This window comes from Heterodontus francisci, chromosome 41 (assembly GCF_036365525.1).
Source record: "Heterodontus francisci isolate sHetFra1 chromosome 41, sHetFra1.hap1, whole genome shotgun sequence".
In the NCBI taxonomy this organism is placed as follows: domain Eukaryota; kingdom Metazoa; phylum Chordata; class Chondrichthyes; order Heterodontiformes; family Heterodontidae; genus Heterodontus; species Heterodontus francisci.
The window spans coordinates 28,185,287-28,200,126 of record NC_090411.1 but is presented as its reverse complement, the minus strand read 5'-3'; the positions used below and the strand labels follow the sequence as shown (position 1 = coordinate 28,200,126).

At 42.3% G+C, this 14,840-nt stretch overlaps 1 protein-coding gene across 1 annotated transcript in view; it reads left to right on the top strand.

Moving 5' to 3' along the window:
- The window catches only part of LOC137353661 (F-box only protein 47-like), a 32,257-nt gene continuing 17,417 nt past the window's right edge, over window positions 1-14,840 (top strand). The window contains exons 1-5 of the mRNA XM_068020017.1: window positions 1-205; window positions 2,307-2,468; window positions 4,391-4,467; window positions 11,542-11,619; window positions 13,447-13,555. Coding sequence (XP_067876118.1) covers window positions 1-205; window positions 2,307-2,468; window positions 4,391-4,467; window positions 11,542-11,619; window positions 13,447-13,555 — 631 coding nt within the window. The remainder of the gene's footprint in view (window positions 206-2,306; window positions 2,469-4,390; window positions 4,468-11,541; window positions 11,620-13,446; window positions 13,556-14,840) is intronic.

Here is a 14,840-nt window from a genome sequence, read left to right as displayed (position 1 = left end):
ATGAAAGCCATGGAGGGAGACGAGGTACCACTGGGGATAAATGGTTTCACCCTGATTCCAAATCAGAAATACAGAAGAAGTTGCAGACATCTGCAATCCAAGAAGGATGGTGACAGGCTGAAAAACTTTAACGTACAGTTTAACTGTGGCTACTTCCAGATAATACCGGTTGAAATCTTTCACAAGGTGTTGTGTTATCTTTCAGGTACAATTACCTCAATACATACTTTTAAGAAAATCATTGTCCTTTTACTGATTTCCCGACTGTCTTAATTTTCTTCCTATCTCTCGTAAAGATGTTGACTGACGCTGGGATGAAGTTCCATAGGAAGCCCTCCAATACCTCATCCTAGTGGCTTTATGTTACCGACAAGCCTGAATGGTGATGGTCAACAGTTTATTCAATTGTCAGGAGCGTCACAGCCAAGCTTTATCGTACTCACTCAATGTCCATGCATGCACAAACTTTCTATTGTGGCCCATTAATTATTACAAGCGGGGAACCTAGGTGGTTTTTCATTCTCCCCTAGCCCAGGAGCACTGAGCACTAACTTTAGTACCAACTGAGAAAATCAAGCCTGGGAGCTCCATGGTCTGTAAGTTCAGTACTACACTGGGTGATGCATTGTAACTAGTTAAATTACTCTTATCCAGATTAGGTGTCAATATGATGTCTTAATGTGTCATTGCTGTGGGGTTTGTAAAAACTAATTATTGCTGATATGATTATGCCATTGTATCACTGGTTTTGCTTGCAATATTTTTCTAAATGCTAAAAGATAAGCATGGAAGCAGCATGATAAGTTCTCCTGTGGCATTATAAAGTCCCTACCCAATCTAGTACGGAGCTACACAGACCAGAAGGCCCTAAGTTCGATTCTTGGTCTGCCCTCAGTTTGCTAATTTCAGGTACATTCCCATTACTGATCACTTTCCTGTAAACCCTGCACACATGTGTGGATTTTTTGGTGAGAACAAGAGTGATGTTCCCAAATGTTTGAATAGCATGCTGATTCTCATTACCTTGGTTCACACATGAAGAACAGCCACTTGGATGTGGTACCCAGAGTTGTTGTCATGTTTGGACCCCTAACCAGTTAGCGTTGATGCTTTTGGAAAATTAGGGAGAAAATTGGAAGAAAGGAAAAATAACTGGCTGCACCAGCCTATGGGCTGAATTTTATCAGTGCACTGTGTTCCGCTGTGAAAGCAGCAGCCTTCTGACATGGACGTGCCGCCGCACAGCCCCCGCGATTACGTGCGGGGGCTGATTTAAATGGAGGGGGTGGAGCGGCCGTCGCGTCCCCAGCAAGGGCATCCGGCGCCACCATGCAGGCACCGGCATCATTTTTAAAGGGCTTCAGGATATATTTAAATAATTAAAGGTGCCGGTGAGCTTAAAAAAATAAATAAACGTTTACTGTAACATTGAATCCCCTATCCCGCTCCCCACTGAGTCCTAAATACAAAAATTGACCTATCCCCCCAAAAAATACACTTCAGTATCTTTGACCCTCAACCCCTTTCCACCATCCCCACAACCAATTGGAATAGTTTTCTCTGCTCCCCCCCCCCCCCACCCCGCTATGATAATTTTATTCTTCCCCTCTCCCCATCAGTGTTTTGTCTCGGAACTCCAATGGAGTTCCGAAGACGTGCGAGTTGCGGCTGCTTGGCCGTAAAATCGGCGTGGGATATCCGGCGGCAACAGGTAAGTTTGTTTGCATTTTAATGTGGCTCATTTCAATATTTTAATGAAGGCCCTGCCGCTTGGTGGTGGGGGGCCGCACTGAGGCCTTGCCGCTGTCGCTAATATCCAGCGGGGCCTTCTTGGCAAAGTGGGTTGTGGCGAGCAGCTCCCGCTAGCATTTTACGGGCCTCCCTGCCACAACCATGGGGGGGGGGGGGGCGCTGGTAAAATTCAGTCCTATATTTCTGGTTCAGTATTGCCATATGTGGCTAATGCACTGAGTCATCAATGATCATGCCAGCATGGAGGCATGTAGGTTTAATTTATTATGCTTATAAGTTTCGAACAAATTTGCAACAAGATGCTGAGTGTAGGTCATAACTCTCCCACTGGTGACAGATCACTTGAGCAGTCTAACGCTGGACTTTGACAGAAGCGCTGAAGTAAGTTGCCCACCTGCTGTTGGTTGCAGGACATGGATAGGCCTGTGAGATCTGTGCAGAGAGAAAAGGAGACATAGTGGAGTGGCTTTATGCCCTCTTTAAAAATAATGTATAATTAATTGCTAGTATGATGATCAAATATGGTGCCTTACTTTTTTTCTCTGTTTTCTCAGTAACCGACATTAGTGTTCTGAGCATGGCATCGAAAGTGGTTGGCACTCAGGTTGTGGGCTATATCGCCACTTCATCTGGAATCAGACGGCTTTTATTAGAGGGCTTTCACTCTGCTGATGTTTCCAAGAAATCAATTGCAATGGAACACTACAAATCCTTAGGTAACATCCTAACACAGGGTAAGACATATTGAATGGTGCTTAAAGTCATCCCTTAAAGCTTGCAAATCATTCTGATTGCTCTACACCTGAAGATCAATTTGCTGGGGAACTGATACTCAGACATGAGCTACCCACCAGCCTCCTATTCAAATGATATTCTTCATATGAAGCAGAAGTTTAGTTTGTATTAGAAACATAAAGGGAGAAGTTAGGAGAATTTCTTTTCATGCAAGTGGTTATTGAAGCTAATTCAATTACAATGTTAAAGAGACACTTGACAAAGAAAAATATAAAAAGATCAGGAAAAAACAGCAAAATGGCACTGTGATGTGTAGCTCCGGTCTGGAATTAGCTGTGGCACAATAGGCAGAAGTGGTCTCCTTCCATGGTTAAATTTATGATATGAGTGCACATAGTTACATTGCCAATTTATTTGATAATTGTTTGCTGGGGGAGGCATCAGAGCAGAGCCCAATTCAGTTCTCTCAACATATACACATGGAGACAATTAGCAGGGGTCACACTATGCCTATTAAAAGCAGAATTCCTGACTTATCATTCCCATCTCTGGGTTTTGAGAGCAACTAGCAGAAAAAGAATTATATAATACGACTGGCAACTTCGGAAAGATCACTATCAGTTAAGAGTGGGAACCTACTCTGATCTTTCCTTGTCCCGGGGTACTGAGTTTTAAGAAGGGTAATACATAGAATTGCATAGAATTTACAGCACAGAAACAGGCCATTTGGCCCAACAGGTCTATGTTGGTGTTTATGCTCTGCATGAACTTCCTCCCAATATTTACTTCATCTCACCCTAATAACATATCCTTCTATTCCTTTTTCCCTCATGTACTCATCTAGCTTCCCTTAAATGAATGTATGCTGTTCATTTCAATCATTCATATGGTTGTGAGTTTCACATTCTTACCATTGAGTAATGAATTCCTTACCAGATTTATTAGTAACGAATTTATATTTATGGCCCCTAGTGTTGGACTCCCCCACAGTGAAAACATTTCTGTCTGTTTTATTGAAGACAGTCATAATTTTAAAGACATCTGTCAGGTTGTGTCAGTCTTTTTTCTAGAGAATAGAGCCCATTGCTGGTGTCATAGAATGGTTACAGCACAGAAAGAGGCCATTCAGCTTGTCGAGTCCACACTACCTTTCTGCAATAGCAGCTCAGTTAGTCCCACTCCCCCGCCCTTTCCCTGTAAGCCTGCAATTTCTTTTATTTTTCAGATGATTATCCAATTCCCTTTTGAAAGGCACAGTTGAATCTGCCTGCACTACTTGCTGTGTAAAAAAATGTTTTCTCGTGTCATCTTTGGTTCTTTTGCCAATCATCTTAAATCTTTGTCCTCTGGTTCTTGACCCCTCCGCCAAAGGGAAATGTTTCTCTCCATCTACTCTGTCTGACCCCTCATGATTTTGAACACCTCTATCAAATCTCCTCTCAAACTTCTTGGAGGGGACAACCTCGATTTCTCTAATCTACCCTTGTCCTCCCCAGTTTTTTCCATTTACTGATGCCCTCCCCCAATTACTGGTGCTATCCTCAATTCCCCAAATTTTTACTGCGCTCCACCAATTCCTCATATACTCTTTCCCATTCTCAATTCCTCCATATACTGGTGTGCTTTCCGTATACTGTTGCCGTCCCCTAATTCCTGTATGTACTGGTGACCTTCTTGAATTCTCCCATTACTGGTGCCTTCCCCAATTCCACTATTTACTGGTGGCCTTCCTGAAGGAGGAGGGATTAACTCTAGCACCCAATAGCTTCTTCAACTGAGGTCATCTAACTCATCAAAGACTGAAAGTGGATTGAAATTAGCGTTCGGCATTTTGCAATCATGGACCCTATCAATCTGTGGCATTATGTTATCACAATAGTAATTTTTGGTTTCTCCTACCCAGGTTTGCTGTTTAAAAGATGTACCCTTCTATTGCCTACTAAAGAGAGACTAAAATTTGTGCATAATCAGTTATTAAAGGTAAGATAACATTATTGTAAAGATTTTACTAATGCAGCGCATTTGATAAACTCAGTATAAATGATAGTTAATGTCAAGTCTATTGAGCCATGCCAAAATCTAAACTGTTCCATTTTGTAATTTTTACAAGTTGGTAAATACTGCAGCTTGGTTGAATGATATTGTACTGCCAAATTTATACCCTCTATAAAACTTCCTGAAGATGTTAAATTTACAAAAAAATCCTAGAATGGGTCAAAAACATCCTAAATGACTGTATGTATAAATGTACCTGATGCACCTGGGTACCTGATTCATATAAACCAGAAAGGTTCCAGGTTCAACAAAGACAACTAGTAAATTCGGGACACCTAAGGATTTTGCATCAGGTGTCCTTATTTTCAAAGTAGTTATTGTACATAGTGCAAACTGGATAAGTTCATATTCTGGGATTGACTGTATATCCTGCGGCATTCCTTATTTTTTCGCCTTCACCTAATTCTGGAGCCCTGCCAGCAGGATGTTATTTCAGTTCATTTTCATTTTCCTAGGTCATTGCCATCCTGGGGTCCTTTTCCATTGAGGGAGGGATGTCCAAATCCTGGAATCTGCGGTGTTGGCAGCCTGCACAGGGTGAGGTGGCTGATGTAGTCGGAGTGCCTAGGAGATCCTAGCCAAATTGGAGGGGATGAAGGTCCGGGATCCCTTTCCTTTGTGTGCTACAGCTGCTAATATTTGAAGTGTTGTGGTGGGGGTTGTGGTGGGGGTCGGGGGGGTGGGGGGGGTGGTGGAGCGCATGGTGGCTAGAGAGCTGTTAGCAAAACTCATCAGTACCTGACATAATGGTGAAGTATGGCTGGCAACTCTAGTTGGAGGCATTCCTGGAGGTTTGATTACATGATGCTCTGACTATGTGACTCCTGACCATGTGATGTCAGATCACATAGCAGCTGATCAGATGACTTCTACAAATATTATTGGATTTACCTTATTAAGGTTGGGTCGCCTGTAGTTGAGAATTTTTATATGCTGCATGAGAAGTTCAGAGAATTTGGAGGTTGCTCATGAGCAGACGAAGAGCGGAAACCGAGGGTAAGGGAAAGCGAATACCATTCTCCCTTTCTTTCACTCAGAATGGCTAGTCTCTATCACTCCCCCAACCACATTCCCCAGTCTGCATCACTGCCCTGAGCTCCCATTTCTGAAGGGTCACCAAAATGTTAACTGAAACGTTGGACTGGATTTTTAGACTCCGCCGGGAATGCAGGTGGCGGGCGCTAAATATAGTGCTGCTAGCCGGCATGATGTTTCCCTGGCTCCATCCTGCCCCCAGGTCATTTTCCCAGAGGCAGGATTGGAGGGGGGCTTGGGGGGATGGTGGCAGGGCTACCTGCTCGCATGCAACAGGTAGCTGATTAAACTAATTAACGGTCATTTAAGGCCAATTGCAGGAGGCAGACTGGGATTTTCCAGTTAGCCTCCAGGCTCCCAGAGGGGACAACCTAGCTGCCTGGGGTTGGCATCCCGATGACGGACCAAGGGAGCCAGCGCTCCAGGCAGGCCTAGAGGCCCTCCCTGCCTGCCTGGGTGCAACAGCAGCCGCAGGCAGCCCAGTGGAGGGGTTCTATCCCTGACACTGGTGGCCTGATTGCAAAGGCCATTTTTTATTTCAAAAAATTTTTTAAAGTTGGAGAGACAGAGCACCTCCATTTGGAAGCGCCCTGTCCGTCACTTACCTGCAATGGCATCCTGTTGCAGCTTTCAAGCTGGAAGGCCTCTGATTGGTCCTTCAGCTTCGAGAGCCTGCCTGCCGTCCTTAATTGAACAGCGAGTCATTAATTGGCCGCTCTTGGGAAAATCACTGAGTGACTGTTTCCTGTACAGTGTGGGCTTCTGACCCCCATTTAAGCCTGACAACTGGGTTCAGAAGCCCGCAGGGAAATTCTTGCCCGTTAACTCATTTTGTCTCTTCACAGATACTACCAGACCAGCTGAGTATTTTGTTGTTTATTAAAGAAACCTGGTTGGTGGATTTTATTCTGAAATAAAAATAGAGTATATAGTTGGCCGTATCAGTAACAGGGTACACATTTTAATATATGTTGTGATCTGTGGAGAAGTGGAACTAAAGAAAGACAGTGCACTCCTCCCACCTCGGTCATAACACTCCACATGCACCATTTTCTGTTTTTATTTCTGTAATTCTTTATATCTGTGTTTCTGAAAAAACTCAACAATTCTTCTTCTTCTTTGTTCTTCTTCTTCTTTGGCCTCCCTGTCTCGGGAGACAATGGGTAAGCGCCTGGAGATGGTCAGTGGTTTGTGGAGCAGCGCCTGGAGTGGCTATAAAGGCCAATACTAGAGTGACAGACTCTTCAACAGGTGCTGCAGAAAAAATTGGTTGTCGGGGCTGTTACACAGTTGGCTCTCCCCTTGTGCTTCTGTCTTTTTACCTGCCAACTGCTAAGTCTCTTCGACTCGCCAGACTTTAGCCCCGCCTTTATGGCTGCCCGCCAGCTCTGGCGATCGCTGGCAACTGACTCCCACGACTTGTGATCAATGTTACAGGACTTCATGTCGTGTTTACAGACGTCTTTAAAGCGGAGACATGGACGGCCAGTAGGTCTGATACCAGTGGCGAGCTCGCTGTACAATGTGTCCTTGGGGATCCTGCCATCTTCCATGCGGCTCACATGGCCAAGCCATCTCAAGCACCGCTGACTCAGTAGTGTGTATAAGCTGGGGATGTTGGCTGCCTCGAGGACTACTGTGTTGGAGATGCGGTCCTGCCACCTGATGCCAAGGATTCTCCGGAGGCAGCGAAGATGGAATGAATTGAGACGTCGCTGTTGGCAACATATGTTGTCCAGGCCTCGCTGCCGTAGAGCAAGGTACTGAGGACACAGGCTTGATACACTTGGACTTTTGTGTTCCGTGTCAGTGCGCCATTTTCCCACACTCTCTTGGCCAGTCTGGACATCGCAGTGGAAGCCTTTCTGAAAAAACTCAACAATAAACAATAGAAAAAGGATTAAAATGAGTTGCAAATTTAAATGGACTGTATCAATGTTCAAGTTGGATTGGAGGTCCTAAATTTAATTATGTTTAAGCACAATCTCCGCAATAATTATTTTTACAGATATGTTTGAAAAAGAATGAAATATGCCAACTAATTGGACTGTTAAGTTTTATATTTCTTGTTCTTCAGTATGTGATGGAGTCCAAGGTATGTGAAACCAGTGAAAGAGCGTGTGCAGTGTTATGACCGAGGCAGAAGGAGTGCACTGTCTTTCTCTAGATCCACTTCTCCACAGGTTACAACATATATTTAAATGTGTACCCAGTTACCGATATGGCCAATTATATACTCTGTTTTCATTTCAGAATAAAATCCACCAACCAGGTTTCTTTAATAAACAACAAAATTATCAATTTATTATAAAACAAGACATATTCAGTAAAGTTGCAAAGTGTTAACACACAGATTGAAATATGAAAGTTCTCTTCTACCTTAGCCTAACACACACATGCACCCTGGTTAAAGAAAAAAATAAAGAAAATTTCTCTGTAAAGATCTTTTTACAAAAAAGTCAAAAAAGAATAATTTGGTCAAATACTTGTTAATTCTTGAAGGAAAAGGAAAAGATATGGAATGATATCAATTGTCCCTTTTCTGTCGTCCCAAATACATGTCGAGGGCTGTCAAGGGATCTTTCTGGAGCAGTTCTTTTAAGGCGGCATCGAGAATTAGTCTGACAGGCTTTTCAGGAGAAATGCGGCATCAGGTTTCAGCTATCAGACACTGGATTCACAGGGTTTCTCAGAGAGGTGGAGAAAAGATGAACTGGTCTCTCTTAGCAGGCTGACCCCCAAATAACTCCAAATAAAATTCAAAATGAATCCAACTTTTGACCACCATAAATCTTGACATATCACTTCTCTATAAACAACTCCCCCCTAGTTATCAAGGCTTTTGCCGTTTACTTAGCTGAAGACATGTGACTTCCAGTAAATGTTGTTTTTAAATAGAAAGATGAAATCCCAAAGTCCTTCCGGTGACCTTTTTAAAAAAAACAAAGTCTAGCATCTATGGAATCACTTCAGTCCTCCAATAAATCCATCTCCGCAATTCTAAAACACGAGTCCTCAACAAAAAAATAAAAAATAAAATCACTTTCATAACAGCAGACTGCTGTCTGAACATATGACTTGTTGAATTCTGTTAGGTGCACAGACTCTGGTTTCAAAGCTTGCTTTTTGGGATAGTCCCTAACTTAAAAGTGAAACTAAAAACTTCAGGGTTCTGGGAGACAGAGGTGTTTGGAACCAGATAAAACACAGAGCCATTTGACCAGAGACATGTGACGAGCTATCCAAGCTCAGATTGTAATATTGGAGAGTTCAAGCAGGTTGTGGGCAGAGTGTTTTGCGGACTAGCTGCTGAGACTGAAAGCTGATTATGGGCGCTCGCCATTGGCAAATACGAGTTGTGGCAGCTGCTTTTGGTGACTTAAAGAAATGCTGGTGGATCCATGCTATCAAGACTTTTGCAATCAGGGCCGATGAGGCTCGAGAGGTGACAAGACCTAAACATTGAAGCGAAGACTGCAATGCTCGCTATCGACAAGGAAGCATTAAATTGGTGACTGCACCTTGGAGGACAGGAGCTGGAAATCTTCCTGAAGAAGTTCAGAGTTTTGAAGAACTTTGTGGCTGTTTGGTGCCATATTTGCTGAGTAGACTGCCCAGTAAAAGTGTGAAATCTATCTTTGTTCTATCTGATAATTAATGTGTGATCTGTAAACTATATGTATTGATCGTGATTTGTCTGTGATTTCATGTTTAATTTATGTTGATTTGGTTTGATTCTTAAGCGTAGTTATAAAAGTGAAATCTTGTCCACTTGACTTTTTATTGGGGCCATTGAGTAAATTTGGTTGTTTTGGTCGGTTGATTTCCACAAGGATCATAACAAATATAAATACACAGATCCTAAATGAGTAGTACAGTCTGTCATTTGATATACTGTTTTAAGTATCTCAGAAAACTTTTGAAACAAAATATTGAAATATTTTGTAGCTCTTAATAATCAAGAAAAATTGGTGCACATTCTACCCATTGGTACCTGAAAATTGCATTAGATCCTACAAACAGCTTTGGACCCTGATTTGTATGTTGGAAGTAAGCTCACGATTGAAATAGGCGGACAGTCTGACTGCTGATTTCCAAAATGGGTCAGAAATGGTAGCAGGGGATCACAGCGGTACACACCACCCTTCCTAACCTATGGAGGACCTGAAGCTAGGCTTCCGTGCCTCTCTTCAGCCCTGCCCAAGTTTTATATTCGTCTTTCAGATGAAATGTGTGCCTTTTTAGGTGGATATAAAAGATCCCAAGGCACTTTTTCAAGAAGAGCAGAAGAGTTACCCCTATGTCTTGGCCAATATTGATCCCTCAAGCAACATCACTAAAATTGTTTTATCTGGCCATTATCTCATTGCTGTTGTGCAATCTTGCTGTGTGCAAATTGGTTGCCATGTTTCTTACAACAGTGACTTCATTTAAAAAAATACTTCATTGGCTGTAAAGCGCTTTCAGACATCCCAAGTCCATGAAAGGTGCTGCACAAATGCAAGTTCTTTTCCCGGCCCTAGACTAATTCCTGCGGCCACGATTCTCAACTCATCCAGCCCTCAAATGCTTACCTACTGCCCATGCTCAAATTGTTCCTCAAGCTCTGGTCCTGCTTATTCCCTACCTCAGTTCAGCATTTTCCCACTACCTTTCTCCCTTGATTGCTACTATTTAATCTTTATTTGCACTGTTAGCCCTTCCTCATGTTTGGCCCAGGCCTTTCTGTTCCTTTGACCCTCCAGGCCATTTTCACACCACCTGCTCCTTTTATCTTTTGTATGCCTCTGTAGCATTCTGAGCGGAGTCTTTCCAGAATCCAGCCTCCTTATTGCAGTTATGGACCTGCTGGTTAAGAATTCATGCCTGATATGTCTTTGTACGTTACTTTACATGGATAGAAAATTAAGGGCTCTGAGACTGATTTCCTGACCGGCGCTCTTTCATTCATTCATTCAGAAGGATCCTAAGGTCTCCTCATTTGAATCTTAACTGATTTAATGGTTTTTGCCTTTACTACTCTAACTGGATGTATATCCCATACATTGATTACTCTTTATGTGAAGAAGTCCTAAATCTACTTTTTGCTAGTTTGAACTTATGCTTCTTTGTCTCACTTCTCCAGGTTAATTTAGAGTGATATTCTAGAAATATAGTTTCCATTCCCTCAATTTATTCTGTACTTCTGTAATCTAACAAAGAATTCAGGAGCAACGTTTTTACCTAGAGAGCGATGAGAATGTGAAACTTGCTACCACGTGGAGTTTGAGACAAGTAGCATAAATGAAGGAAAAGCTAAGGTAACTACTTGAGGGAGAAAGGAATAGAAGAATGTGCTAATAAGGTTGAATGAAATAGGGTGGGAGGAGGCTGGTGTGGAGAATAAACACTGGCATGGACCAGTTGGGCCAAATGATGTGTTCCTGTGTTGTAAATTCTGTGTAAGATCACCTCTCAGTTGCCTCCGTTCCAGGCTGAAAAGCATACATTTCTGCAATTTCCTCATATTTCAGATCTTTGCCTCTTGGGGGTCAGCTTCATGGCTCTTCTCTACACTACCTACAGCAATTAAATGTGCTTTTGCATCAAGAACTAGATGTAGTACTCAAGTTGCAGTCTGACTGGAGCACTGTACAGTTTGCTCATTAATTCCTCTGACTTATAGTCTATAGTTTTGGCTATGTGGTTCAATTCCAACATCCTTGTTAAGACAGAAGAAGTAAAAAGAGAAACTATGAATCCTGAATATCTGAAATAAAAACAAAGTTCTGGAAATTCACTGCAGGTCGATCAGCATTTGAAAGAGAAGCGATGGGTTGATGTTTCAATGTGATTCATTATCAGAACTGGGCAACCCTGAATGGGCCCTCATAAAAGATTACCCTAGCTTTTTCTTTCCAATATCTTCTGTTTCTCTGTTAGTATTGCTCTTGAAGGTACTTTTTTATTCTTTCCCCTTGTCAGAATCCATGCTTTAGGATGGGTGGCTGTACGATGCTTGTACAATGTTCAGGATTTGCTTGTTTTGGGATGTTATTACAGGTAAGACTCAGCCAATTATATTATAAGTAGTGATGTTACATTAGTTTTTTTTATGGTGGTGTAACACATTAATAATGTTTAAAAAGGCTGTAATCTACTGTGGAATTAAGACCATCCTTGTTTTCCCAAGTTATTGACAATTGTTTATTCACCCTCTTTTTAATCAAGACAGGTTTTAATATGGTGTTAAGGGTCATTGAGATAATAGATTCGTTTGATTCACATAAATAGGCGGAGGATATGAAATTTGGGGTGGGGAGACCATGGTTAGACAGTCATGCGTAGACTGCGGAAGGAGCAGGTTTAATAGGCTGAACGGTCTTCTCTGTGTTTTTGCCACACCCTTGCGTAACCTTGAGAGGATGACTATGCTTCAAGGAAACTCCCAACACAGCGCATTCATTCTTGGGATGGGGGAGGTACCTGAAAGATTAGCAATTATTACCCATCTCTCGTTGCTCTGAGACGACCAAGGTGGGATGCCTTCTTGAACTGCTGAAAATGGTTTGACTGAATGACTTGCTTGGCCACTTTCAGAGCCAGTTAAGAGTTAACTGTGTTGGTGTGGGACAGGAGTTACATATAGGCCAGACTGGCAGGTTTCCTTCCTTCAAGGCATTAATGAACCAGTTGGGTTTTTTGACAAACTTACAGCTTCAAGGCTATGTTTACTTATACCAGCATTTTAAAACTGAATTTAAATTCTCACATTGGCGTGGTGGGATTTGAACTTGCATCCTCTGACTTATTAGTCCAGGTTTTTGGATTCCTGGTCCAGTAGGCCTACCTTTCTAGCTGCACAGATAACTTACTTTTTCATTCTGCCTGTCTTTGTTGCCTTTAATCAGGTAAGCTTGGGTATTCTCTGAGCAAAGGATTAAAGCAGCACAAATCTGTGTTCTGCCTCTTGGTGACACATGAATTGGAACTAGAGCACCAACATGCTGTGTCACTCGCAATCCGCCCCCTCTCCCTCCCCCCCCCCCCCCCCAAAAAAAAGCTGAAGAGCTGAGCATCACTAAATGCCATTGGGTGCCCACCATGGATCTCTGCCAAAGTTTGCAAAGTCTTGGTAAAGTCTCATGATTTCAAATATTTTGGTGAGCTGGGGCCATGTTTGAGGACTCTGCCCCCACCATAAGAAAGGTCCTAAAGGTCAGCCTGGAAATTTTGATGCTCAGCTAAAGTGCAGCATAACCTGGTTCAGGCATAGATTCTATCTGTTCTGTCGGACTAGTTACGGTTGGAGTCTGCCGGAATGGCTGCATATTTTTGGGGTCACTATGCCTTTTCGTGGCATCGTTATTTATTTTTGGTAGCATAACAAGAATGATATAGTAATGCGGCCCCAGGTTTATACAGCAGAAAATAACCCATTGTCCTTCAAAAATGACAAAGGCACTGATTTTATTCATGACTTTATTTTTTGATTTTTATGCCTATCAGGGTGTTATTGCTGGTGAATGGAACACATTCCAACAGATTGTCTATGCTAACGTAATGTGCCTTGAGCTCCCCCTGTGCACCAGTTCATATTTTTCCATTTCCTGCTTGCAACCATCTTATGTTCTCGCTGCCTTACACTACCAATTAGTGTTGAATTGGGCCAGTTTTGTTTGTGGATTCTTGCCCATTAAAGATGTATGTGAAGGCATGGCTTGAGTGGAAGGGTATTTATAATGGGGCATTGTTGGAGAAGTAATCCTGTAGTGAAATTGGGAGACTTAGGGAGGGAAGAAAGCAATAAAGTAACTTAAGGGAGAAAAAAAGAGAACTCTGCATTTTTCTATTTCCTTGTAATGCATATTTTCTTCTACCTTCCTGCAGACTCTTATCGCAGGCTGGGATGAGCTGGAGTGCCATCGTGTGTTTAACTTTCTGAATGAAAGTGCAAATCTGCCACGGAAAATGCAAAGTGTGGTTTGCAGTAGACCAGGTAAATTGGTCAAAATTACAATGTAGCAGGCAAGGCCAATCAGTAAAAGCATATTACAAAACATGGTGTACGTGCCAATTGATAGAAGCATAATTTGAACTAAGCTAGGTCAATTTATGTTTGAGGGAAGCAGCTGAGAAAAATGACTAAGCCTAACAGTGTTATGGAGCTGAGATAAAATATAAGAGTTACAGCATTAACAGTAATTTGCTTCAGTGAACATGTCATTCCAGCTCTGTCTGTTAATTCAGCACTCATGCAGTGCTGGGCTCAGCAACTCTTTGCAGCCAGAAGCCCCAGTGAAGTTATCAAAAGCAATCACTGTTTAAACAAAAAATTAATATGTACAGACATTGATGACTCAGTGGATAAATGCACTCTTGGTGTGGTACTAAGCCATACAAACCAGAAAGTCCCAGGTTTGATCGCTACTGTATACTTGAAGAGCTGGCCTCCAGCTAGGCCTGTAGTTGACTCATTGTCCCTGGGTTGCGGAGGAAGAAAATCTGCCGTTGTTCCTGTTTCCGCTCGTTTCTCAGTGACCCAAGCTTCCCTACATGATGGAATAGCTTGTCAACACTTACACACAATGCTCACGCATGAAGAATTGCCAGTTGGGCAAAATTCCAGAGTGTAGCTGGCACTAAAAAGAGGCAAGTGCTTCAGGAAAAGGATATATGCATGAATACAGAAATAAAGGGATTTTATGTTCAATACATAATCTTTTGTAACTATTTGATTTGTAATAAGGTGTCTGATGGTTTAGTCCTTTTTTAAGAGGGCCATGCAGATCAAATGAGATTTATGGTATAGCTCCTGTAGTAAAATACTGATAATCTCTAGATAATAATAATATAGCAATAACAAGCTCTAGATTTTCCATTGCAATATGTTAATGATCATGAGGCGGTGGCGTTGTGGTAATGTCGCCAGACTAGTAACCCAGAGCCCCAGGCTGATGCTCTGTGGACATAGGTTCGAATCCCACCACGGCAGATGGTGAAATTTGAATTCAGTTAATAAATCTGGAATTGAAGATCTAGTCTAATGGTGACCATGAAACCATTGTCGATTGTTGTAAAAACCCATCTGATTCACTCATGTCCTTTCGGGAAGGATTTCTGCCATCCTTACCTGGTCTGGTCTACATATGACTCCAAACCCACAGCAATGTGGTTGACTCTTAAATGGCCTAACAAACCACTCAGTTGTGTCAAACCGCTACAAAGAAAAGGAATGAAACTGGACGGATCACCCGGCATCGACCTAGGCAGTGGAAATGATA